Genomic DNA, 27,215 nt, shown 5'->3' with positions numbered 1-27,215 from the left:
ATTCCTAAGAAGGAAAAGCAGTGTCAATTATAATTGTAAGGTGCTATTAGTTATGTCACCTCCTGATGTGTTAGAAGGTGAAAAAAATATGTATCTTAAAATCAGTGAAATACAAGAGTTGGTGCTGTATAAATAATTAAAATTCTGGATCAGGCAAGCTGATAATTCAGGGCACTGTGGCCCAGTTCTCAGTTTGAATAGAAAATAATCCATTTGTACTTGTGGATGGTTATATAGCAACAGAGTTCTAAGTAAATCATAGCATTACTGAACATCCAGATCATTTCTTGACTGCTCCAAGAAGTTGCTGACACATATATTTTTCATTTTCTTAGTGGGGTTTAAAGCTGCTTTCATTACAGACTCTCAAGGGTCATTTAGTAATCTAACCAAGGCATGATGGTTTGTTATGGACTGAATGTATCCTCTCAAAATTCGTATGCTGAAGTCCTAACCCCAAATGTGATTATATTTGGAGAGAGGGCCTGTGAGGTGGTGATAAAGAGTAAATGAGGTCATTTAAGGGCATGGCCTTAATCTGACAGGACTGGTGTCCTTATAAAAAGAGGAAGAGACACCAGAGCTTGTTCTGTCCTCCATGTGAGGACACAGCAAGAAGGTGACTGCAAGCCAGGAGGAGAGCGCTCACCAAGAATTGAACAGGCTGACATCTTAAGTTTGGACTCTGTCTCCAGAGCTGTGAGAAAATACCTTTCTGTTGTTTCAGCCACCCAGTCTATGGTATTTTGTTATGGCAGCCCAAGCAGACTGAGACAATGACCAATGGGAGGACATTTCCTGAGAGGTAACTGTGAAAGAATCATCCTGGCCCCTGCTCATGGCTAGTCATTAGCTGTCAGGGAATGTTTGACTGAAAGTTGCTGATTTGCATTTGGAAACCAAAGACAGGATCTCCCGTCCAACCTTTCCCAGCCCTTACTTTTCTGCTCACTCAGTGCTAAAGTTTCATACTACTTTACTGACATTATAATTACTATTTATTTAATTTTACAATTGTATACAACTACCTATGGGAAATCAACGCTCTTGTTATGAACATTTAATTAGGTTTATCATTTAAATCACTTCTCCATATTCATGCTTTCTTAAGTAGTAGATTGAAAACTTTCTCTCTTGCTGGTAGTTTGATTCTCTGGGTACTGGTTCTGTCTGTGCATTTTTCAAATGAAACTTCGCCTTAGCATTTGTTCTCACCAGTAATTGAATTTTCCTGCCATCGATGTTGAAGATGGCATGTCAGGGATGGTCCAGAAAACATTCAGAATAATATCGAGGTTATTGTTTGGAAAGCCTGTCTTTATGGATAAAAAGTCTGAATCATGGAATATTTTTAAATTGGTTTTATTTTGAAACACATGCATCAACAGAAACCAAGCAAAGCAGTAACCAGTGGGAATCCTCAGGGAAACCTCTTTTAATGAGTAGATGAAATTGCTTACAATTCACACAACAATTTATATGTAAATGGATGTATCTGAAAATCATGAACACACTTGAGGGTACTTGAAAAAGTTGTCTTTCCTTAATAATTTCTGAACAGAACCTCTACAGTCTTGTTTATGTTATTTTTGTCAGAGCAAAGGTAAGTCTCCCCAGCTGGGTATAGCCAGAGTTGATGTATTAGTTATCCACTGCTGTGTAACAAATTACCCCAAATCTTGGAAACCTAAAACAATCAACAGACATTATTATCTCACACACAGCTTCTGCACATCAGGAATCTGGGAGTGGCTTAGCTGGGTGGTTCTGGCTCAGGATTTCCCATGAGAGTGTAGTTATGCTGTTGGCTGGGGCTGTAGGATCCACTTCCACGCTTATCCATGTGACCAATGGCACTAGACTGTAGTTCCTGGCTATGTAGGCCTCTGCATAGGGCTGCTCACAACATGGTTTCCCCAGGACAGATGATGAACATGTGAGTGAGCGTGCCATTATCTTATCACCTAATCGTGTACATGGCAAACCATCACTTCTGCTGTGGTATGCTGTTGTCACACAGACCAACTCTGGTTTAATGTGGGAGGGGCCTGCACAAGGAGTCTGTTTGCAAGTTTACTGACTCGGCTGTTGTCAGGACACTTCAGTTTCTTACCACCTGGGCCTGTCTGTAGGGCTGCTCATGCCAGGGTTTCCCCCGAGTGAGTGATCTGAGGGCCTGTAGATGACAGCCACCTAATTTTGGACTTGACAAACCAGCACATCTGCTGCATGCTTTTGGTCATATAGACCAACCCTGGTACCATGTGGGAAGGGGCTGCACAAACGTGTGAATACTTGGTGGTGGGGATGACAGGGGAGCATCTTAGAGGGTGGCAGCCACAGTTGACATGTGACCTAAGCCATGCCAGTCAGATGCACCCTTTCCTAGAACTGACACATGGAGCAGAATGGCAGGTTCAGAGTGGAATTACTCACTCAGGTCGAGCCATGAGAGTAGTTCCACTTATGGTTAGCTACATTCACTCTTTGTTCTACAAACTCCTGATCTTCCAGTAAAGTTTCTTTGCATTAAGTTAGCTCAAATCAGTTTCTGTTGTTCTAACAAAAGACTCCTGATAAATGGATTCCAATGTAAATTACCCTTAAGTACATGTGCAATACAGAAACTACTTTATCACAGGATGATGGAATTCAGGTGGTTGGTGATGGGAGATATAAATAGAGAGTTGTTGGGAGAGTAGCAGGAAACTGTGGTGCTAGATTGGAATCGGAGATGTCGGTGTACCTGCACACATACTTCCTTGACCTACTTGCTGAAAGGGCCTGAATCACTCCCTAGTTGTGATGAGTAAACCTACACATTGAGATTCGGGTTTCTAAGTCGGATGCCCCACAAAAAGTCATCAAGGATTCTTGAAGAAATTATGGGGGCAGGGAAAATACCAGGTAAGTCTGGAACATCTTGAGGGTCAGAAGGTTAGTAAGTTCTCAAAGAATGATGAGAATATGACACAGCTCCTCCTGCCTAGATCTGGGACAATTTGAAGGGTCTCCTCCTCCCCACATATGGGATGATTTGAACATTAACATAGAATCAGTTTTACAGCTATCATATTGATAATTGATTCAGGTGGAAATCATCAATGGGTACTAAAACTAGTAGGTGACAGTTTGATAAGGAATGGGATATATTCATAGTCTCACTAATATATCTCCCTCAAAATGCTTACTAATATAAAGTGAAAAATAATACTTTTACAATGGAGAAGCCTGACAGATACCATCCTAACCATTTAATTAAAGGTAGTAGCACTGATAATGGGATGAAAGGACATTAGGTGTTTCCTGATATGATGCACTAAGAATATAGAATCACTTCTGGGACAGTCTGCTAAAAATGCATTGCTTGAATCCAATCAAGAGGAAGCATCACACAAATCCAAGCTGAGGGACATTCTGCAAAATAATTGGCATGTAACTCTTGAAAAATGTCAAGGTCAAGAAAGAAAGACTGAGGAGGAGTTTCTGAATAAAGTAGGCTAATGAAATGTGACAACTGAATGCAATGCATGCACCTTGGTTGGATTCTGAGCAGGGGGAAAATAGCTATAAAAGGCATTATTGGGACATTGGCAAAATTTGAATATAGACTGTACATTACATAGTAGCATTATATCATGTCAGATTTTCTATCTTTAATCATTATGTAACCTTATGTCTTTGTTTTTAGAAAATACACAGTGAAGTAGTTAGGGGTAAAGGGGCATCACGTCTGAAATTTACTCTCAAATGCCTTAGAAAAACATGAGAGAGTGAATGATAAAGCAAATGGGGCCACATATTAACTGGTGAACCTGGGTGAAGTCTGTTACAACAGCAATTGCCAACTAATAACAAAGTACCACACATTTAGCCCCATGTTTCTGCAGGTCAGAAGTCTAGCACTGCCTGGCTGGATTCTCTGCTCAGCGTCTCACCATTGGGTTAAATTCAAGGTATCAGCAGGCTGCATTCCTTTATGGGGAGGCTCTGGGGAAGAATCAGCATCCAGGCTCACTCTGGTTATTGGCAGTTCTTGAGGTTGTAGGACTGAGATCTCCATTTCCTTGACATGTGGCCCCTCCATCTTCAAGCCAGCAATGGCACCTGGAGCTCTTCATCTGTCTGCTTTTCAGGGCTCATTTGAGCCCTGAATGGCCTGATCTGGATAATCGAGGCTACGCTCCCTCTCTTAAAATCAACCAGTTGGCCAGTCATGGTGGCTCACACCTATAATTCCAGCACTTTGGGAGGCTGAGGCAGGCAGATCACTTGAGGTCAGGCGTTCGAGACCAGTTTGGCCAACATTGTGAAACCCTGTCTCTACTAAAAATATAAAAATTACCTGGGCATGGTGGCACACACCTGTAATCCCAGTTACTCGGGAGGCTGAGGCAGGAAAATCGCTTGAATCCAGGAGGTAGAGGTTGCAATGAGCTGAGATCGTGCCACTGCACTCCAATCTCAGTGACAGAGTGAGATTCTCTCTCAAAAAAAAAAAAAAAACAACAAAAACTCTATCAATCTCAGTCACATCTGCATAATCTCTTTTATCATGTAATTAATGTGTCATAACCATGAGTGTGACCCCAGGGGTTGAGGATCCTGGAGGCCTCATTTCTGCCTACCACAGGTTCACAGAAGCTTTTTGCACTCTTCTCACCACCTTTATATAAATTTGAAATAATATGTTATCAAAATAAAATGTTACAAAGACTCATAAGCATAGCACAGGAAGTTGGAAAATGTCATCATAGCATCATTTTGGTTTTGGTGGTGTCATTTCCTTCTAACAGCACTGGGTTTGTTTTTCTCCCCCATTACCAACTAGGTCACCACCAAATCAAGCAAGGGACCTGTGAGGTGGTCGCTGTGCACAGGTGCTGCAATAAGAACCGCATAGAAGAGCGGTCACAAACGGTCAAGTGCTCTTGCTTCCCGGGACAGGTGGCGGGCACAACTCGGGCTCAACCTTCTTGTGTTGAAGGTAAGACCTCTCTGGTCAGCATCTCTGGTATTTCAAAAAGGCCAAAACCCACCAGGAATTTCCCTACTTTACTGTCTTTGCAACCCAAAGAAACCTAGGGTTGCTTTGAGATCAGTGTCAATCCAAAAATGTACATAAATACAACTCCAAAAATGTCTTGATGGTAAGATATGCCTTCAATAATGTCCCACAAGGGGTACCAATGGGGAGTTATATTATAGGGCAGTTGGGAAGATGTGCTTCAATTCCTTTTACCCACCTGTCTCCAAATCTCACTCACCAAAGCAGTTGTTTCCACTGATGCCCTGTTCTCCTTCCTCATACTCTGTACTCAAAATTAGCAGCATGACTTTCTCACTTCATGCCTGGTGTTATAGGTTAGTATCCTGTCTTTTATTTCTAGTTTATCATTTTAACAGACATTTATAGGACAGTCTCTTTGGAACAACTTCCCTGGGAATAGTTTGGAATCATGTGTCATTCATTTGTAATCTCCAAATCCCCTAGCAGAGTGCTGTGCCAATAGTTAAAAAATATATATGAATGTTGATGGTTGTAGGTGGAGGCCTGGGATTGATTTCTTTTGATACCCCTGGCTTCTTCCAGCAGATGCCGTGTTAGAAACAAGTGTCAGTCCCCAGGGGAACAAATACATGGGGTTAGTCCTGCAGCAGTTGCTCTGCAGTGTCACGAAACCTCCCTGAAAATGAACATTTCTAGTCTCATTTGATGCATGTCTAAAGGTCAGCAGTTAAAACACACACACATTCTTAACTCCAGACCATATTGCACAGTGAACAAGAACGGCTGATTTACCTGCATCCCATTCCCCCTACCAAACACACATATAGACATACACAACTATATGGGCTCTGTGGTTATAGTGGTATATATCAGCACCATCTGAGCCACCTTTAAAACAGGAAAGTGAAAGTGGAAATTTTCCACCTACAGTTCTTTATCAGAAACTTTGGGGGCCAAATGTGTTGCTGAATTCAGACTTTGCTCATATTTTATGTGGGTAACATAGCAAATATACCATCTATTACCTTACAGACCTACTGTACTCTCCCTTGCACCCCATAATCATAGAAATATTACTATATCTGCAGTGAAATGTATGAATATTCATGCAGCATGGGATAAGGCTGGATAAAGAACTTCATGTTAATTCAAGTTAGGTTTTGCTGTCATCTTACAGAAAACCTTTCAATTTCCAAAGCTTTTTGGATTTGGGGATTATTGATAAAGGACTGTCAACCTATAAAAAAAAGATGAAGATCTTTAACATTTAAAAAATGGCATTTGAAAGAAATATGCTGAGTCTGTATATCTCCAGCTGGGGAAGTCTAATGTGTTTATCATCTCTATTAATTGAATCCAAATCACATCGCAACCATTCTTTCTCCCGGCTGTCTCTCAAATCAGCCCACTTTTCTCCATCCCCACTGCTACGTCCACAGTCTAGGGGCCACCCTTAGATCTTGCTGAGTGTGCCACACCTCTCCTTCCACTTTCAGTCCTGTACCCAGAATGATCTACACAAACAGAATGGATTATGTCACTCCCATACTGAAAACCACACTTTAGTGGCTTCCCACTGTCTTTAAGATAAACTCCAGGAGTTCTTTACCATGGCTTGCCGAGCCCTGCAAGATCTGTGTCTCAGTTCTCTTTCAAGTACCCTACCCTAGGCAATCCAGAGTTCTTCCCATTTCTTTTCATTTCTGCACATTACTAATTTATATCCATTGCCTGAATCATTGCCCTCCTCCCCATGAGACACACCTGGTCTGCTTAATTCTTCTTATTCTCCTTTCAAATCTCTTGTAAGTTCTTGCATCACCCTGGACTTCCAGTTCATGACATTTATCCCATGTTATTGTAAAAACGTATGCCTTCCAGTTAGTATGTAAACAGCTTGTGGATAGGGATGTGGTCTCTTACTTTCATCTTTCCCCATTGGCTGGCCCACGAACAACTTTTAGTACAGTGGAGAATGGACTTTGCTAATCACAGATTGCTCTCTACAGACAATATGTTTGCTTGCCTCTGTAGGCCTTAAATGTCTTCTAACAAACTCTTTTTATATTGTCTAACCCAGAATAATGTTTTACAATATTCAAAGCACTTTTATTGGTACCTAAAAAGTACTGATAGGGCAGTGATGACTATTAGTATCTTTATCTTAGTAAAGAAAATGTGAATACCTTACTGCAAACTATCTTGTTTTAAATTTTATGTATGGGCAAATCCCCTTTGGCCACCACCCTAGAAGTAACTACATTTATCTGTTTGGTCAATATATTTTTCTGTATATTTGTGTATTTGGAGATAGGTTTGTAGAAAACAGTGGTAGATTTCAGTATGAGTGTGTGTTTTACACAAATGCTATCACATTGGATATTTCACTCATCCTGCTTTATTCCTATCAGTATTAGGTTGCAGAAATCTTTGTGCTGGTACATATTGATCTAACTGGGTGTTTTCAATTGCTCCATAGCATTCCATGTATGGATAGGCCATAATTATTTAGCCATTCATCTTCTCTTTTAAAAATAATGATAGGGTCTTGCTCTGTCATCTAGGTTGGAGTGCAGTGGCATGATCATAACTCACTGCTGCCTTGAACTCCTGGGCTCAAGCAATCCTCCTACCTCTGCCTCCCAAAGTGTGGGGATTACAGGTGTGAGCCATTACACCTGGCCACCATTCCTTTACTGATGGACATTTTGATTGTGTTTATGGCAAAACAAACAGACTCTCAGGTTAACTAAATGGTTTCCCTAGTGTCACAGGATCAGTGATACGGACCAGTCCTGGAGCATCTGAGCAGAGTCTATGCAGTGCTGTCTACTAAAATGTTCTGTGATGATGCACATGTTCCCTCTCTATATATTTATGGACATAACCTGTGTAGATAGATATCTATATGTGATGATATATATGTCCAGTGTGGCTAGTAGCCATTAGCCACCCATGGCTATGGAGCATTTGAAATGCGGCTAGTGTAAATTTAGATTTAATAGGGACTTGTGGCTTAAAGCTTCACATTGGAAAGTGCAGGTTATGCTTGATGTAAACATGTAACTTGAGTGTAACATTTGTGGTCAGAGAGTGCCAATACCCTGAAAGGTGAGATTGTGTCTTTCAACTTGTGTCTCCTATACCTAACATTGTCTGGCAAACAGTCGGTGTTCAATAAATGTTTATTGGATCAAAGTCACAGAAGTTTAAGCTTTGGTTGGGATGTATGTCTGATTTCATCTCTCTTTGATCTCTTCCTTATCTGAATATGTTTCCATTAGGGCTTTTTAGCTTTACCTGCTTAATCTTTATCCCATAATAATTATGCAGTATCATGCCCTAATTGGAATGTGAGAAGACCTATTCTCTGCTGATATGTTCCTCTTATCTTATTTGTCTATAAGAATAGAAAGGATCTAAAATATAAAATTTACCTGAATTTACATTTAAATTAAAACAAAGGCAAGAAGATGTTGGCATGGGGCACTAATTAATGCCGACATAGAAACTGGAATATCCTTTTGCATTTCTGTTAATCCACACCACAGATAATTATCTAGTGTTTTCATTGCTTTTCTATAAAACCATAGATTATATTATATAAACAGGGAAAATAATTAGCTGTTCCCCTTCTGCCAAACTTTTTTATTATAATTAACTTACAAAACCTCCCCTGAGTTATTGAAGTGGGTCTTTAATATACATTAGGGATTTGGGAGATGGGACAGGGAATTATTTGATTGTGAGACTGTGGTTACTTGGGTCCTGAAACAGACAGCTATTCAGCTGGTAAGCATTCTTCTTTGTGAATCTTCGGCTGGCATATACAGGTCTGTTTTAGGGTGGAAACTATATTCTACACATTTATCAAAATACTGCTCTATAGAGATAATGCTGAATGGTTTTATGATAAAATGAGACAAATGTGTAGTACAAGGAATTTTATTTTGTCAAAATGGTTTCTAAATATTGGGTTTAAAAGATTAATAAAACAAAAGCTCAGAAATGGAAAGTAGTTACTTTTCAAAGCTATTTAAAAAATTTTTTGATGCCCCAATTTCTATCATCACTTTTTTTTTTTTTTTTTATGAGATGGAGTCTCGCTTTTTCGCCCAGGCTGGAGTGCAGTGGCGTGCTCTCTGCTCACGGCAACCTCCGCCTCCCGGGTTCAAGTGATTCTCCTGTGTCAGTCTCCCGAGTAGCTGGGACTACAGGTGCATGCCACCATGCCTGGCTAATTTTTTTGTATTTTTAGTAGAGATGGGGTCTCCCCATGTTAGCCAGGATGGTCTTGATCTCCTGACTTCGTGATCCACCCGCCTTGGCCTCCCAAAGTGCTGGGATTACAGGCATGAGCCACTGCAACCGGCCCACTTTTTCAAGATGTCAATTCATTTAGTTAAGGAGAGTTACTGTGTGGACTGCAGACAACTTTCATGGCTTTATGGGCTGTGTGATGAGACATAGGGTCTGTCTTTACAATGTGTTTTCACTGGGCTTGTTCTCCTTCCACTTAAAACATATTTTTCTCAGTGCAGACACATGAATGACAGAGAGGATTTTGCCAAAACACTTTGGGAGTTGGGAGGATATGTATATTGCATATGTTGGTTCATTCATCATTTTAATTTGGCACCTTTGTGCCTCACCTGCCCTAGATACCAGATGGAAGCATGATAAGGAGACTCAGGTCCTGGTTTCAAGGAACTCAGAGTTTACTAGTTCAGAGAAACAAACTTTTATTAATGAAGGACTCAAAGGGAGAACAGAGAGGTGGTCAGGGATGCTGCCCCTTGAGAAGCAATGAGTCTGAATTTAGTAGGTAGAAGGATATGATGGTGGAGGGAGTTAATTAGGGAACAAGGCAGCACAAAGCATATGAGAGTGAGTGGGGCTAACTCGGGAACTAGATGTAGGTTGGTCTGGCTTGGAAAGGTAAAAGGACCCTTGATGTGAGAGGCCTTAGAATAAATCAAATTTTAGGATTTAATTCCTGCCTTCTGGGAATTTGCGTTTTAAGAGAGTATGCCAATAAGAAAGAGTATGAAGTATTATGAACAAAGTTTATGTAAAGCACTGTAAGATTCCGGAGAAGGAAAAATGTGATGCCTAAATTTGACAGGTCACCTCGTCAGCACAGGTTTCGTGGTGAGCTCACAATCAGTCAGGATTTGTGTGTGCGAGTATGCATGTGTGTGTATTAGTCTCACGCTGCTAATAAAGACATACCCGAGAATGGGTAATTTATAAAGCAAAAGAGGTTTAACGGACTCACAGTTTCACGTGGCTGGGGAGGCCTCACAATCGTGGTGTAAGGTGAAGGAGGAACAAAGGCATGTCTTACATGGCAGCAGGCAGGAGAGTGTGTGCAGGGGAACTGCCCTTTATAAAACCATCAGATCTTCTGAGATTTATTCACTATCACAAGAACAGCATGGGAAAAAAAACCCACCCCCATGATTCAAATACCTTGCACCAGGTCCTCCCATGAAACGTGGGGCTTGTATGAGCTACAATTCAAGATGAGATTTGGGTGGGGGCAGAGCCAAACCATATCAGTATGTGTGTTTGAGAGAGAAAGAAAACTCACAAGTGGGTGTGCAAAAACTTTAAATTCATGGAATTGCCCATGGTAGGGGCAGGAAGGAAGACATAAAATAGAGGTGGCATGGTGTTTATCATGGATTAGAATTATTTTCCTAAGTAAGAGCTTTGAGCAGGTCTGATGAACTAGCACAACCTCTCATTTTGAGTTAGTATGCCTTCAAACTGTAGATCAGTTTCTCAACCAGGGGCGATTTTGCCCCCTTGGGGATATTTGACATTGTCTCAAGACAGCTGGGAGAGGGTGCTACTGGTGTCTAGCATGTAGAGGCCAGAAGTGCTGCCTTACATCTTACAATGCACAGGATTGACCGCCACGATAAAGAATTAACAAGGTCCAAATGTCAATGACATTGAGGTTGAGAAACCCTGACTTAGAGGTTCCCAGTGTATGTGGATATGCTTGTGTGGGTCTGCTTGTAGTAGAGAGGACAAACGTAGATTCCAAAAGATCAGTGTATGTGTACTCATGCACTGACTCAGTACTCTGTGTACTTTGTGGAACTAACAATATTGTGTTACTTGCAGAATGTGTGAACAAGTAAGATTCCTTGTAAAAAATGGTTAGTGCTCTAACTACTGCTCTTATGCCTGTTAGCTGGGTCAAGTTGGTATGGCTTCTTTTCTTAACAAGAAATATAAAAGTTAATGGCTTAATTTTTAAAGAACACAGAGTCTTGAAATAATATGATTGAAATAACTGAAGACACAAAGTGTTAAAATCTTGGAGCATATTCTATAAAGCATATATTCTAGGAAGATGTTTTCTTAATTTTTCTGTTCATAGTTGCAGTAGAAACATACATTTTTCTTTAGAATATCTTTCACCATGTGTATTAGGGTTCTCTAGAGGGACAGGACTAATAGGATAGATGTATATATGAAGGGGAGTTTATTAGGAGTATTAACTCACACAGTAACAAGGTGAATTCCCACAAGTGGCTGTCTGTAAGCTGAGGAGCTGGGAAGCCAGTCCTAGACCCAAAACCTCAAAAGTAGGGAAGCCAACAGTGCAGCCTTCAGCCCACGGCTGAAGGCCTGAGAGCCCAGAGCCCCTGGGAAACCACTGGTGTAACTCCAAGAGTCCAAAAGCTGAAGAACTTGGAGTCTAATGTTTGAGGGCAGGAAGCATCCAGCACGGGAGAAAGATCTGCTCCTCTGCCTGCTTTTATCCTAGCTGTGCTGGCAGGTGATTAGATAGTGCCCACCCAGATTAAGGGTGGGTCTGCCTTTCCTTGTCTACTAACTCAAATGTTAATCTCCTTTGGCAACACCCTCACAGGCATACCCAGGAACAATACTTTGCATCCTTTAATCCAATCAAGTTGACACTTAATATTAACCATCACACCATGTAAATACAGCTAAACTAAATCAGCAAGTAAGAATCCAACTCATGAAAAGGAAAAGTGAGCATGTTCTTGGTTATTATAATTTGAAGTCTGGCTTATCTAAGTAACTGTATGAATACATAATTGTGTTCTGTTTAACCGAGTGATGTTTATTTGGGAAAAGAATACAAAATAAAACTCATTTTATACAATAGAGAGTAAGGAAAATGTACCAGAAGCAAAACAGCTAATTATCACATGAAATTTTCACCTCGACAACAGCATTATAGAATATAGCAGTTGCTACCACAAAACCAGGGAGGTCTTCACTGTCTTTTTATTTTTTTCTTTCTTTCTGCATAAAACTGGAAATTCATTACAGGTTGGCAGCTTGAAGATAGGGGTATTATGTGTTTTCGTAAGTCAGGAAGCATGGGGCTTTTAAACGAATTTTATTTTAAAAATAGAAGTGACAAGACACTTTCTCATTTAAAGTGTATTATGATATTTTGTAACAGGAAAAAAATATCTATGCCTCCTACAAACTTATTTTCCTGTGGAGACAAGGCTCAGTAAAGTGGGCAGATGTTCTCACCAGTAACTTTAATAAAATCCTACTTCTGAGTCCTTTGTCCCTGCTAGTGAGGCTGAAGGTGCACTCAAAGCTTAAATTTCCTGGCTGTTTAATCACCTTATTCTCTGTCAGGTCGAGCCCTCGGTGGGTTCTTACCCTTGCTGTCAGTTTTTAGTCAATCCTTAACTCATAACGGAATTTGCAATGTGTCTTTTGATTATTGTGGTGTTTCCTTCTACGTCTGTCAATTCTGAGAGAGCACTTGCCATAAAGCCTTTCACAAAGAAAGTCCATCATGGGTAACACTTTGACGAACAGGGGCACCTCACAATGTATTCTTCTGTGAGATGGGAAAATATATATATTTGCAAATAGGACTCCTTTACATTTCAGGGCAGCTTGCTATTTTAAGGAATCTGAGGCAAATCTGTTTTTAGAAGAAAGCATCACTCCATATTTTCCAATTAAACGAAAAACCTGGTAGATAATCTCATAAGAGTTCTGTCTCGGTCTTTCAGGTTTCCTTTTTAAATTTTTTTATTTAAATCCCTAAACACTAGGTGAATGCTGATTTTTTTTCCTGTAGTTAAGAAGTGGCATAGTGTTCTGTGATATACATCCGGATCTGTCATTTTTATTTCCCCCTCCATCTCCTTTTCTAGGTTTTGGCATCAGAAGTACCTTGTGTCCCCATGGGTTCAGTAAGTAAGTGCTGGCTGGCATTTATCTGCTGAAAGGTTGAGATTATCTGATTCATTGTTTTTCTCTGCAGGGAATTTATTCCGCAATTTCTCACTTCACTCCCACCTCAGTTGCTCTTCTGTTTTAGAGTTCGTTCTTCTCAAACTCTTCTGGCACCCAGTTTTGTCTACCTTATTGCACTACTTGGCTCAGACTCCTTCCCTGGCTGTCTGCTGCTGAGAGACCCAAGTCTAATCTTGAATTTTCCTCGAGAGCCCCTAATGGTTCCTTCCCAGACACCCTCCTAATCTGGGTGTCCAGGGCTTCCCTGACCATCTCTCACTTCAGCCACATGCGTCTGCTGGCTTCCAGGTGGAACCGTCACTGTCGCTCCTGTCTTCAGTTGTGGACCTCTGGCCACCTGTCAAGACTGCTTTTGAATCTTTCATGAAACTCTGAAACCTTTCCAAAGTACACGGGTTCTCACTCCTGAGTGGAAGAAAGTTAGTCTGAGGAAGAGTTTTGAAGACAAAGTATTTTAAATTGAGCTCTAATTCTATGTAAATACAACTAAGCTCTGTCAACATTTATGTAACTTTTCTAGTCCTGCAGATGGCATTTTAAATTGAGGTCTGGGGGCCATCTCTTATTTATTTTTATATCCACTTGGAACCAATCTGTGGTATTCAGACAAGAATGAGTGGTCAACACTATGAGTATAGTAAAACTCTATGTAGTACTTCCTAATCTAAAATATTATTGTAAATTGTGATACAGTAGAAAGACTACTGGATAGAGAAGAAGAAAATCTAGATTCTAGTACCACCCTCCACCCCTTGACTAACTCTGAGGGAAGCTCTGGTTTTTATTTGTGGTACCATCTGGCTCCCCTTTCTGGCTTCTGAAGGTTGTTGGGACAATCAAAAGAGGAACAGTAAGTAGAAGTGCTTTGAAAGTGACACAGCTCCATGAAGTTGCAAGGGGAAATTGTTATGATATTTGAGGCTGCAAAGAATATAACTTTTTTTTTTTTTTTGAGACAGAGTCTTGCTCTGTCACCCAGGCTGGAGTGCAGTGGCGCGATCTCGGCTCACTGCAACCTCTGCCTCCCGGGCTCAAGTGATTCTTCTGCCTCAGAGTAGCTGGAACTACAGGTGCACACCACCATGCCCGGTGAATTTTTGCATTTTTAGTAGAGGCGGGGTTTCATCACGTTGGCCAGGCTGGTCTTGAACTCTTGACCTCAAGTGATCTGCCCGCCTAGGCCTTCCAAAGTGCTGGGATTACAGGTGTGAGGCACCATGCCTGGCCAAGAATATAACTTTATTAGGCTTTACCTGCTATGTACATCCATCCCAGTTTAGTAGCAGTCTCTGGCACAATAAATAACCAATTTGGCTAGATTCCTTTCTTGGTGTTGGCAATGCCTGATTTAAATAACAAGTGGTTACGCTAGATCACAAATCCACCTGACTTAGGTACTATTTGTTTTGATGGATATCACTAGATAGTAGCTCAGTATATTCGGCCAGAATCAGGGACAATGTGGCCACTTGTGGAGAAGATTCTACAATGTCTGGCCCCTTCAGTGGATAATGAAATTGTCCTGTGCTCTCATCATGCCACATAGTGTTTGTCTGGGGAACTGTTTGAAGGCACTGGCTGCCTCCTTCCATACAAGGATTTGTTTCTAGTATCTAGTAGATGCATAAGGGAGGGAGGTATGAATATAAGTGTTAGCACTTGGGCTCTAGCATTAGACTGCCTCTCTTCAAGAGCTTGTTTGACTGTTTTCAGACTCTGTGACCTTGCCCTAGTCACTTAAGGCCCCTGGACCTCAGTTTTTTCATTTTGATGAAGTACAGGATAATGTTTTTAAAAATATTTTGTATTTCAAAAGGTTTTGGGGAACAAGTGGTTTTCTATTACATGGGTAAGTTCTTTAGTGGTAATTTGAGATATTGGTGCACCCCTCACCTGAGCAGTATACACTGTACCTCATGTGTAGTCTTTTATCCCTCACCTCCCTGCCCTGAAAAATAATTTTTAACCTCAGGTTTGTAGTGAGGTTTAAATTAGAAAATGCAGGAAGGAAATTAGCAGGGTGCCTGGCCCTCAATAAAAAGTAGCTGTTAGGATTTGTAAAGCTTTGTTTGAACTAGAGTTTCTGACTTCACAGGCAGCATAGTTTGAGTCAAACCTATCAGGAAAGTCTTCAGGGCTTCCTATATATAAGACTATGTTGCCTGCAGAGAAAATTTAACTTCTTCCTCTCTAATTTAAGTACCTTTTTTATTGCCTGCTTGCTCTAAGACTTTTGGTACTCTATTGAATAGAAATGGTGAGCGTAGATATCCATGTCTTGTCGTATATGACCTTTATTATGTTGAAGTACATTCCTTCTGTATAAAATTATCTTTGTTGAGAGTTTTTATCATAAAGGGATGTTGAATTTGGTCAAATGATTTTTCTGCAGGAGATGACCATATGATTTTTATCCTTCATTCTGTTAATGTGGTGTATTACATTTATTGATTAAGCATTCTTGCAGTCCAAGGATAAATCCCATTTAATCATAGTGGAGGATCCTCTTAATGTGACGTTCAATTCAGTTTGCTAATGTTTTGTTGAGGATTTTTGATCTATGTTTATCAAGGATATTGGCCTATAATTTTCTTTTTTGTAGTGTCCTAATCTGGCTTTGGCATGAAGGTAATGCTGGCGTTATTAAATGAGTTTGGAAGTGTTCTCTCTTCTTCGATTCTTTGGAAGAGAAAGTGGAGAGTTTTTTATTTTTATTTTTTTTTTGAGACGATGGAGTCTTGCTCTGTCACCCAGGCTGGAATGCACTGGTGTGATCTCAGCTCACTGCAAGCTCCACCTCCCGGGTTCACACCATTCTCCTGCGTCAGCCTCCTAAGTAGCTTGGGATTACAGGCACCCGCCACCACGCCTGGCTTTTTTTTTATTTTTAGTACAGATGGGGTTTCACATTGTTATCCAGGATGGTCTCGATCTCCTGACCTCATGATCTGCCTGCCTGGACCTCCCAAAGTGCTGGGATTACAGGCATGAGTCACGGCACCCGGCCAAGTTCTTCTTTAAATACCAGGTACTAATAAATTCAGTAAAGCTGCAGAATACAAAATCTACATCCAAAACTCAGTTGCATTTCTCTAGCAATGAACAATCCAAGAAATTAAGGAAACAATCCTATTTTTATGATAGCATCAAAAAATATAAAACACTTAAGAATCAATTTAACCAAGGAGGTAAAAAAATCAGTACACTAAAAACTGTAAGACATTAATGAAAGAAACAGAACAATATCCTGTGTTCGTGGATTGGAAAAATATTGTTAAAATGTCCATACTCTCCAAAGCAATCTACAGATACAATCCCTAACAAAATTCCAGTGGCATTTTCCACAAATATAGAAAAACAGTCCTAAAATTCATATAGAACCACAAAAGACCCCAAATAGCTAAAGCAATTTTGAAAAAGAAGAACAGAGTTGGAAGCACACAGCCCGATTCAAATTATATTACAAAGCTATAGTTATCAAAACAGTATGGCACTGGCATAAAAATAGACATGTAGACCCATGGAACAGAATAGACAACTCAGAAATAAATCCATGCATTTATAGTTGACTAGTCGTTGACAGGGTGACAAGACTACACAGTGGGGAAAGGATAGTCTCTTCAATAAAGGGTGCTGGGAAAATTAGATATTCCCATGCAAAAGAATGAAGTTAGACCTGTGACTTAAACCACATGGAAAAGTTAACTTGAAAAGGATGTAAATGTAATCTGTGAAATGAAACTATGAAACTCCTAGAAGAAAACATAGGGAAAAAGGTCCTTGATATTGGTCTTAGATGTTTTGGTTATGACACCAAAAGTACAGGCAACAAAAGCAAAAATAAACAACTGGGACTACATCAAATGAAAAAGCAGCCTAGAGAATGGTAGAAAATATTTGCAAGCCATATATCTGATAAGGAGTTAAGATCCAAAATATAAAAGAAACCTACCTGCTCAATTGCCAAAAATTAATACCCTAATTAAAAAGGAAAAGGAGCTGAATTGATATTTTTCCAAGGAAGACATACAAATGACTAACAGGCATATGAAAAGGTGAAGGAATGCCAGGCCCTCCCATGTTCCTGTGGCTTCTTGTAATTGACTTCAGGTGGTTGCTGTCCACTCACTAGAATGGCATGGAGAGATGAATACCATGTATGATGGAAATTTTTAGTGCTTTTAGTTTTTCCTATTGACAGCATCAAACTTAAGAACCAGTTGCAATACCATTGTAACCTGCAATCAAAGATGATGCCCATATTAACAGCTGACTTTTTCTGAGACTATTGTGACTGGCTCAAAGTCAGCAAAGACTTTCACACGTGGATTAACTTTATCCTCTTAACATCCTGGGGTGAGGATCTACTTTTCAAATGAAGAAACTGACACTAAGAGAAGTCCGAGAACTAGTGTAATCTAGACAATGGCACAGTCAGATTCAAACCCAGGCAAGCCCACCACAAACCCTGAGATCTCACCAGCTATATTTTACAATTGGGCAGTCCACTGCAAAAGTGATCTGTTTTATATTTGTATAAATTTAAGGGTACATAGTGGTGAAGTCTGGGCTTTTAGTGTAGCCATCACCCAAATAGTGTACTTTGTACCCCTTAAGTAACTTCTCGTCCTTCCCACCCTTCCAAGTCTCCAATTTCTGTTGTTCCATGACTCTGTGTCTCTGTGTACACATTATTCAGCTCTCATTTATAAGTGAGAAAATGACTGACTTTTGACTTTGTTTCTGGATTATTTCACTTAAGATAATGACCTCCAGTTCCATCCATGCTGCTGTAAAAGACAGGATTTCATTCTCTTCTGTGGCTCAGTAGTATTTGATAGCATATCTATACCACATTTTCTTTATCCAGTCCTCCATTGATGGACACATGTTGATTCCATGACTTTGCTATTTATTACTAGTGCTGCGATAAACATATGAGTGCAGGTGTCTTTTTGATATAACAGTCTCTTTTCCTTTGGGTAGATAGCCAGGGGTGGGATTGCTGGATTGAGTGGTTGATTTTTAGTTCTTTGAGAAATCTCCATACTGTTTTCCATAGAGGTTGTACTAATTTACCTTCACAGCAACAGTGTATAAGCATTCCCTTTTCTCTGTGTTGTCACCAACATCTGTTGCTTTTAAAATTTTTAATAAAAAAATGAAATATTTTGTAGAGTATATGCCTGATTGGATTCCTTCAATTTACCAACAGTAAATTTAATAGCAATCTTTGAACTCAGTGTACTACTCTGTATTGAGTTTTATTTTGTCCATCTTTGGAGGAAGAAACAGTGTCACAAATATTATTTGGCCTTTGTTTTCCAGCTTCCATTGTGATTCAGAAATGGTGGTGTCACATGAATCCGTGTTTGGAAGGAGAGGATTGTAAAGTGCTGCCAGATTACTCAGGTTGGTCCTGTAGCAGTGGCAATAAAGTCAAAACTACGAAGGCAAGTATAGACGAAGTGCAACTACAATTTACAAGTTATCAACTGTGGGGCTTTCTCCCCTTGATTTTATTCTGCCATCAAGAACACATTATTATGTGTTAATAAACCTGCTTGGGCAGTGCTACCTTACGGCTTTGGCCTTTTTGAAAAGCGCATTTCCCGGCATCATTCTGTGTGTCAGATTTTATAGAACAGTGATTTGGTGGGAGAATTCATTATTTTAGGCAGGGCTACTAAATTCATTTCAGCTTCTTCACAAGCCCGATTTAAAGTAAAAGTTTCAGAGTCAACAGGCCAATGTATCAAAACACCATGACAAGAATCCACATCCAGATGATTTACTCAAGTAGAAATACCTATTGCTTTAAAGGAGATTTAATGGCTGGAGATTCTTATTCAAGACTTAGAAGCCAACACTTTTCTCCCCAAGTGGTCCTCTTTTCAATTCTCACTGTTGCTGAAGAACACCATTGTCTACCCAGTCCTCCAGCCAGAAACCTACCTTCTTCCTATGTTCAGCTGGTTACATTGTCCTTAGGATTTTTACTACCCAACTTTTCCATGATTCTTCAACACTGTGCTTACTCCTCTTGTCCAATCTGCCATCTCATATGGAGATGAATCTAGACTGCTGGACTGCTGCCTTCCAGTCTGGTCCCTACACAGTGACTACAATAATTTTGTAAAATGCACATCCTCTAAGCTAGTCCACCTCAAAATATTCCACTGGCACCCTCTGGTGATTGGTCCACTAGCCTCTGCCTGGTCCTTAATGAGTAACATGGCCAAACCACCTCCGCTTCCTTCTTGCTGCTCTAAACATCCTGGCCTTTTGTCTGTCAGTCCCTCTTACCCTGGTCCTTTTGCATGGGCTGTTCCCTCTTCATAGAATATGTTTCCCTCCTTTCTTTTCTGGCTAATCATCATTTTTTCAGGGACTTCTTTCCTGATTGAATTCAGGCTCCCTGTATCTCTGAGCATTTATTATGGTTACATTTTACATAGATTGCTATCCATATTTTGCTTAATACCTAGAGCTTTCTGTCTGGTGGGAGAGCTTTGATGTTGGGCCCTGGCTTTGTTTTTGCTTTCCCTGCTAGTCCCAGAGCCAGCTGAATGCCTTGGTAACTATTTCTTGAAGGAAAAATGACATGACCAAGGTCATTCTAAGATCATTAGAGCTGGACATACTGGAATGGAGTGACTCTTTGGTTCTCATTGCTATTGAGCTTTGATCCCTTAGGAAGTACATACAGTGAATGGCTTCTTGCCTTTCTTATGTTGTCCCCTTTATGAATACTTTGAATGAGAACTCTTAAGTGTTTTAGTAATTCATCTTCAGCCATGGAGGTCAAAAACAGGCCAGTTCTCCTTCTAAGTGTGAACTTGAACTTTTACATTAAGATTTTGTAAAATATATTAAAATATAAAGATATTAAGTCTAAAACAAAATATTAGAAAATATGATTCTACAATACATTTTAAATGGGAACTTTAGCTGATATTATACCCCAGATTATCAGTGGAATAGTTGTCGGTTGATTCTCTAGGTAAAACCAGACCATTTTCAACATCAATTGCTGTTGTCAACTAACTTATCCTTGTTAGTGATACTGAGATGACTGGGATAACAATGTGATATCTGCTTTTATATCCAGAGCAGCAGAAGTCCATGGAGTCATTTATTGGTGGTGCAAGGAGGTCAACACTCGTATCATTCTAAGCCATTCCCAATAAATTTCCATGCTATATTGACTCAGCGTGCTTGCTAAGCAAACCCTGCCTTAAGATAATTTTCCTATCTTTCCCTTGTCCCATTTCAGCTATTTTTTCCTAATTCCTTCCTAAGTGAAAATCTTGGAGTAACCCATGAATTAGGGTATTACATCCATCAGTGATAAAAATTTTCTTTCATCATATTTCTTGTAGGCTAAGGAATAATATTTTGGAAGATTATATTTGTATTGATTTTTATATATAAATATAAAACAAGATCATGAGCAAAAGCCAACTGTAGTTCTCTTGGTAGAACGGCTCTCTATTTATGTGTAGTTAGAAAAGGCATTTGCAGGAAGCAAACCTTTAGGGGCATTTTGGCTCTGTGCTGGGAATGTAAGTTTGCTGTAGCTAAATCCTCAATGGTAGTGACATTTCATTTAGCACTTTGAAAAGTTGTAGAAAGATAATACAGTTCCCCAAGCCATCATGATACTTGGGCTGCTTTTTTAGTGATATGTCACTTGAGAATAATCTTGAAGTCATAAAACTTTGTTTCCTTTATTAATCCAAGTCAGTGTGACTTGAACTGCATAAAACATTTTATGTCTTTTATGGATCTTACGCACATAGAGTAAATTCATTTGTGGATCTGTGACTAGTTTCCAGTAGTATCTTTTTCTTAAAATTGTTACTGACCTTACACCACAAGTAAGACAGAGGTCCTGGAAAAGCAGAGCAATTGTCTCCCTAGAGGACGTATTAACTAAACTGTATAGTTTCCATTTTCTTTAAATAGTTCATGCACAGCAGCATCAAAACACAGAACAGCTAAAGTAAGATGGTCTCCAGTAAGCCAGCTATGTCAGAATTTTATTTTCCATTTAAATGCAAATATGAAAATAGTTGGCAGTTAACTTGAATATTAATAGCTTTAGATGAAGATATGAAAAGAGAGAGGATAATTCCCTAACTAGTCATCTTTTCCAGGTATAAAATGTTGGCACTGAGTTTACTCTGCCGACATAGTTTTCAGTGTCTCTAGAGGGTATGCAGCTACTGCTTCTTTTGGGAAAATATGACTCTCTCTGTGGACCTGCCTTAATTTTTTTTTTCATAATTGAAATCTGGGTTTTGCTGCATTCAGTGAGCTAAAGAGTTTTTTACTATCTGGGGTTGCCATTTTAAGCCTTCTAACAAGAGTATGATATCTTCTTAGCAACGAAGCCAAGCATTTGCCGTATCTTGTTTGTGAGCAGAAGCAAATCACTTTGAATCTTAAGACATTTTAGACTTTTTAATGTTCTTATTTTTGAATCCTCTACTAAGGGTGAAAAGCTATGTCTTTAGAGTAGCAGTTCTCAACCAGAGGCAATTTTGCCCCTGAGTAGACATTTGGCAATGTCTCGGATATTTCTGGTCATCACACATTGTGAGGATGCTACTGGCATCTTGTGGGTAGAGGCCAGGGATGCTACTAAACATCCTACAAAGCACAGACAGCTTCTACAACAATTATTCGACCCCAAATGTCAATAGTATGAAGGTTGAAAAGCTGCTTTAGAGAATAGTATATTTCAGTAGCTCTTTGCAAACTTCCTACTTGATTCTTTTACTTCATTTTGTTTTTCAAAGTTTCTATTGTCTAAATATTCCCAATATTTCATATTGGAAAACTTGTACAGAATGGAAGCAACAGTTTTGTCTTCAATATCTTCCTCAAATGGCTCTCTAATCTGCCTGTCTCTTGGGCCATCACCATGGGTCATTGTCAATATAATAATAATTTAATGCTATCATGGGAACGTGTAAAAAACACAGTTTTGAACTCTACCTCTAGGATATTCTGGTATAGTAAGTCTGGGATAGGGCTTAGAAAACCACGCTTTTAAAAAAGTTGTTCTTAGGGTGATTGTGATCAACAGGCAGTATGAGGGAACCATTAGTCTAACTGAGCTCTCTATCTGTTCTCACCTTTAATTGGCTTATACCTTGCTTTCTCTGCATCAAAGGTAAACTCCCTGCCCAGATTCCCTCCCTGTTGAGAGAATATCAATGGATCCCCATTGGAAACTGATGCAAAATAAAGATTATAAGCATCTTAAATGGGCCTTCACTGCCAATCATTGTACAGGCCATGTATTTCCCCTTACCATTGCTGCCTCCTTTATCGACTTCCCCATCTAAAATTCCACTTGTCTTTTAATGTCCAGCTCAGATGACTCCTTTACCCTCAAGTTTTGTCTTCCCTGATCTCTATAGTCAGACTTGAAATGCTCAGGGTACCCTGATGAATGGGAGTAGAGCTAATATTGGCATCTTAGTAGCCTTGTATCCATCAAAATTCAGAAGTAGCAATGAATCTTCCACAGGTAATCAGTACAATAATAATTTTAAAGGAAAATAAGTCTGAGAGCATTTTATCATCCAACTTCAGTGAAGTTGTCCAAAATGAGCTGGGCATAGGGAATAAGTTGCCTCAAAGAATAGGGAATAAGTTGCCTCAAAGAAGATGCTTTTGACAATTACATCCCGGATGTAGAGTGATAGATCCAGAAAGAGCTAACATCACAATAGCCTCCATTCCCTGAGTACGAACCATGTGTCAACCACTGGGCTGTGTCATTCAAGTCACATATTTTATTTTCTCTTTGCTACAACTGACGGGGGTAGGTACTATTATCTCTATTTTGCAGATGAAGAAACTAAGGCAAAGAGAGACAATCTACCCCATCACAGAACATGGCCAACTCCATCATTCAGTTGCTCAAGCCAAAGATCTTGGAATTGTCCTTGATTCCTCTTTCTCTTACATCTTTGTTCTGTTTGTCACAACTCTAAGTTGACAGTTCAGTCTTGCCATGCATTCCTCATCTCTTCCTTGAACCTCAGAAAAAGGCCAAAGTCCTTGCATTTAGCTCTTCCTCTCCTTCAACCTTCCTTGACATCCTGTATAGAAGAGCGGCTCTCTGCCCTCCCTGCCTCAACCTTTCTTTCCTCTATTATACTACCTTACTTTTCTCCGTTTCCCATATTATGAATTTTACCTGTTTGTCCAACCTCTTCCTCTGGAATAGGGATCAGCAAACTGTGGCTTACAGGCCAAATCCAGCCATTGGCCTGCTTTTGTTTGGGCCATGAGCTAAGACTGGGTTTTACATTTTTAAGAAGTTGGAAAAAATCAAAAACAGAATATTTCAGAATGCATGAAGATTATATGAAATTCAGATTTTACCATCTATACATAAAGTCTGGAACAAAGCAATGCCCATTCATTTATTTATTGTCTGTGGCTACTTTTGTGAATGAAATAAAGGCAGAGTTAAGTAGTTGCTATAGTGACTGTATGGCCTGCAGAGCTGAAAATATTTACCATATTGAGTCCTTTCCAGTAAACGTTTTCCAGTCCCTGCACTAGAAGCTAAGCTCCATGGGGGCAAGGTTTTTGTTTAGTTTGCTGTAGTTACCCAGCACAAACAAAAGGGGAGTAATATTGTTGAATACATAAAGGCCAGATGTCAGTTAATAGCAACGCTGAGGTTTGCATACATAGCTGATTGGGTCTAAAGCCTGGGTATGGTGACTATACTATCAAATAATTTGCTTTGAAAAAATATTTTTGTGGTGTAGGCATGTTAAAGTCTTATGCTTTTTTTTCCACCTGAGCTGGTATATTGACTAACATGTAAAATTTCTTACATGACCAATCAACTATAGAAACTGCTGTTCTGTTTTCTTAGATCATAAGCACTCAGCCTGGATGTCTGAAAAATACAACCACTACCTTTTCCACTACCTTTTTAATAGATAATACAGCAGTTTTATAAAATCACCTATTTTCAAAAGTGAAAGTTAACTGCATAAAAAATAACATAAAAAAGGCAACATTTTTATCTTGACATGCAATGATTTTAATCAACCATTTATTTGAAAAAATTTTAGTGCCATTAACAAAGCATGCTCAGCATGCATGAACTGATGGGCGATGAGTGTACCTAATCAGATGGGATTTTTATAACCTCACAAATACAAAGCCAGACTGCATAATACCCTCTTATGGAAGTCTTTGTGCATGTATTCTTTATATTTCTTGCTTTTAGGCTGCAAAGCAGAATTTGAACGGTTGATTTGGTGAGGTCGGTTATAGGTAAATGTACAAACTGATAAAGTATTCACAGTCAGGACCTTATTGGTCTCGGGGGCAGGAATGGTTATTTCGGTGGGTATGGAGTGTTGAATGTTCCCTTATTTTGATTTGTTTTAGGTAACGCGGTAGCGAACAGAGAGGTGTGCTTCAATCCTGGAGGGGCAGCAGGAGGCGGAGCTCTTTTGCTTGGATTCCCATCCTGGCCCCTTTGCAGAAAATTGTCTAGGATTTCAGCAACTTCATATTTGTATATGTGAGCTGTGAGAGGTGGCAGTCACTTAACTGGCCCAGCCCTCTCTGCTTCGTGATTTTATTTCATTGAATTATAACCACAAGCCACCACACATTTGACATCCTATCTGGATTCCCAAGGAGCATACCTCCAAAATCCGAGAAGAGCAAATCAGAGTCTTCAAAATGGATCACCACTAAGGGCATGTTCATTCTTCACTTTCTTTCTGCTTTTACAAAAGAAAGAACTTGGATGTATGTTCCAAAGGGTCCTCATTCTGTTCCTCTTTTGAACTTTTCCTTTTTTTGAATTTTTCCTTTTGTCCTTGTATTAAAGTGGTTTTAAAGGGGTCTAAAGAGATTTTGGCAAAACATATTTGCAGATGTAGATTAGCTGGTGAAGAAAATTACTGCTAGAGAACAACTGATTACCTGGTAAAGAACGTTTATTTTATAACCCTTGAAGAATAGAAGGACATAGTTGGATTATTGTGTGTGCATTGTATTTTTACCTTTAATTTTTTTTTGCTTTCCATTGTCCAGTTAGCAGAGATAAAATGAGAGCGTTTTAACTTCAATGTACCATTTTAAATGTACCATTTTACTGAGTGCTAAGGAAGCATATCAATTCCGGTATTTTATAACCAAAGCTCTATCAGAACATATTTATAAAACTTGTTGGAATTTTTACAGCTTTTGTGTAGTCATGTAGGTAAATCATTTAAAATATAAAACAATCTCAATTTAGATCAAGGGTTATTTCTTAGATCAATTTTATGCCAATTATATGAAAAGATTTTAACTCCGAGACAGGAGTCTTTCAGTGCTGAATTTTTAGACTGTAAATGAGTTCTTCTTAACTTAGCTGTTTCCCTACTTCTGTGACTTCTGTGTTAGCCATCTTATTTCTTTAAAATCTGAGTCCTGATTGGCTTAATGATTTTGCAGCAGACATGTCTGTCTCCACATATTCTCAAATGCTGTCATGTGGAAACATATGAGACAGATGAAGAATGACTGACCCAGATTTTAAATGTATAATGTTATTAAGTACATACTACTGTATTATATATTAAGAAATGCCAAAAACATAGTTTATGCACCAAGTTACTTATCCCTGTCCTTTCACATTTGTGGGGGGAAAATAAATACTTTAATGTGGTTTATAGCCTAACAGTTATTTGATTTTATTCTTGCAGAGGGAATGGAAAGATTTGTTGGCTAAATTTTTGAATTTGACTAGATGCTTACTAAATTTGTTATGATCATATGAATAAGTAAAAAAATTCATCCTTCTGATGGCATACATGTTTTTGTGATTATTATATGCCTTAAGACTTTGTGTTAACATCCTACCTAGGCTTGCACATTTTAAACGTGAAAAACTCCTTTTAAAAATAACACTTCACTTTGGGGATGTTGAACTATATGGCAAAGTTGGCACATACATTTGGGTAGCTTAGTTTCTTCTCCCAAACCTATGTAGCATTAAGCTTAGGCACACTCATGATGTTTTATGCATACTTTGCTCCCTTTAGTATTGAGTTAAATATATATATATATAATATTTAACTATGTATTTAAATATATATACAAATATATATATTTAAATATATATATAAATATTATATATATATATATATATGGAAATTTTATGGTACATGAAACAGTGACTTGACAGTACTTCACCTTAAGGTACATCTCTGGTGAGTAAACCACTTCCAGGGAATCAGTGGTCCATTGGGGAAAATGGCAGGCCTCAAAGCTGCCATTTCATCCATTGTTTCAAAGTGTACTTTTTTACTTCAAAAGTAAGGCTTGAAATGGGGCTTGCTTTGGGAAGTATTTTAATGTTATCATTCCCATTCCTTTCCTGTAGGGAAATAGGTATGAGAATTTTTGGTATTTTTGCAGAATTTAAAACAAACAAACATACCAGGACAGTTTTGAGGCTGTTGGTCACAACATGTTAGGACTCTGACTGGCACATGTAGTCTCAACACCTGAGAAACCTTTGCTGCTTGTATGTGTGTGGACATAGCAAAAGTCTCCGTAAAGGAACAGTACCTAGATTTTTCTCTCTCTCCCTCATGTCCGGATGTGCTGCTCCAAACCATGTACCCCTTTGCCTTCATTTCCACATTGGAAAGGTGGAACTCTGTTAATAAATTACATTTAAGGAGGCTCTACAAGACTGTTCAGAGTTATTGGCAAAATTCTCTATCCCTCTACAAACCTATTTTTCTACTCAATTTGGGTGATCTTTATGAGTATTTCCATTTCATAGAGGAGAATTTAAGACCTACAAGATATTAGACCAACCCAAACTCACACAGGGAGTTATTACTGGAAATTATACAATGAGGGTCATGATAAGATA

General features: G+C 39.2%; 1 protein-coding gene across 4 annotated transcripts in view; it reads left to right on the top strand.

Annotated features, from left to right (window-relative positions):
- Positions 1–26,360, top strand: part of TAFA4 (TAFA chemokine like family member 4) — a 202,801-nt gene extending 176,441 nt beyond the window's left edge. For 2 of the 4 annotated variants that reach the window (XM_019023142.4, XM_019023141.4), the window contains exons 4-6: positions 4,832–4,987; positions 18,617–18,741; positions 24,722–26,360. In XM_019023142.4, coding sequence (XP_018878687.1) covers positions 4,832–4,987; positions 18,617–18,741; positions 24,722–24,733 — 293 coding nt within the window. In that variant the 3' untranslated portion in view covers positions 24,734–26,360. The remainder of the gene's footprint in view (positions 1–4,831; positions 4,988–18,616; positions 18,742–24,721) is intronic. The other 2 variants (XM_055383363.2, XM_055383364.2) reach the window with 1 other exon arrangement.
- The last annotated feature ends 855 nt before the right edge of the window (positions 26,361–27,215 follow it).

The sequence above is a fragment of the Gorilla gorilla genome, chromosome 2 (assembly GCF_029281585.2).
Source record: "Gorilla gorilla gorilla isolate KB3781 chromosome 2, NHGRI_mGorGor1-v2.1_pri, whole genome shotgun sequence".
Lineage (NCBI taxonomy): Eukaryota > Metazoa > Chordata > Mammalia > Primates > Hominidae > Gorilla > Gorilla gorilla.
The sequence above is the reverse complement of the archived record's forward strand: the minus strand, read 5'-3'. Positions and strand labels throughout refer to the sequence as shown.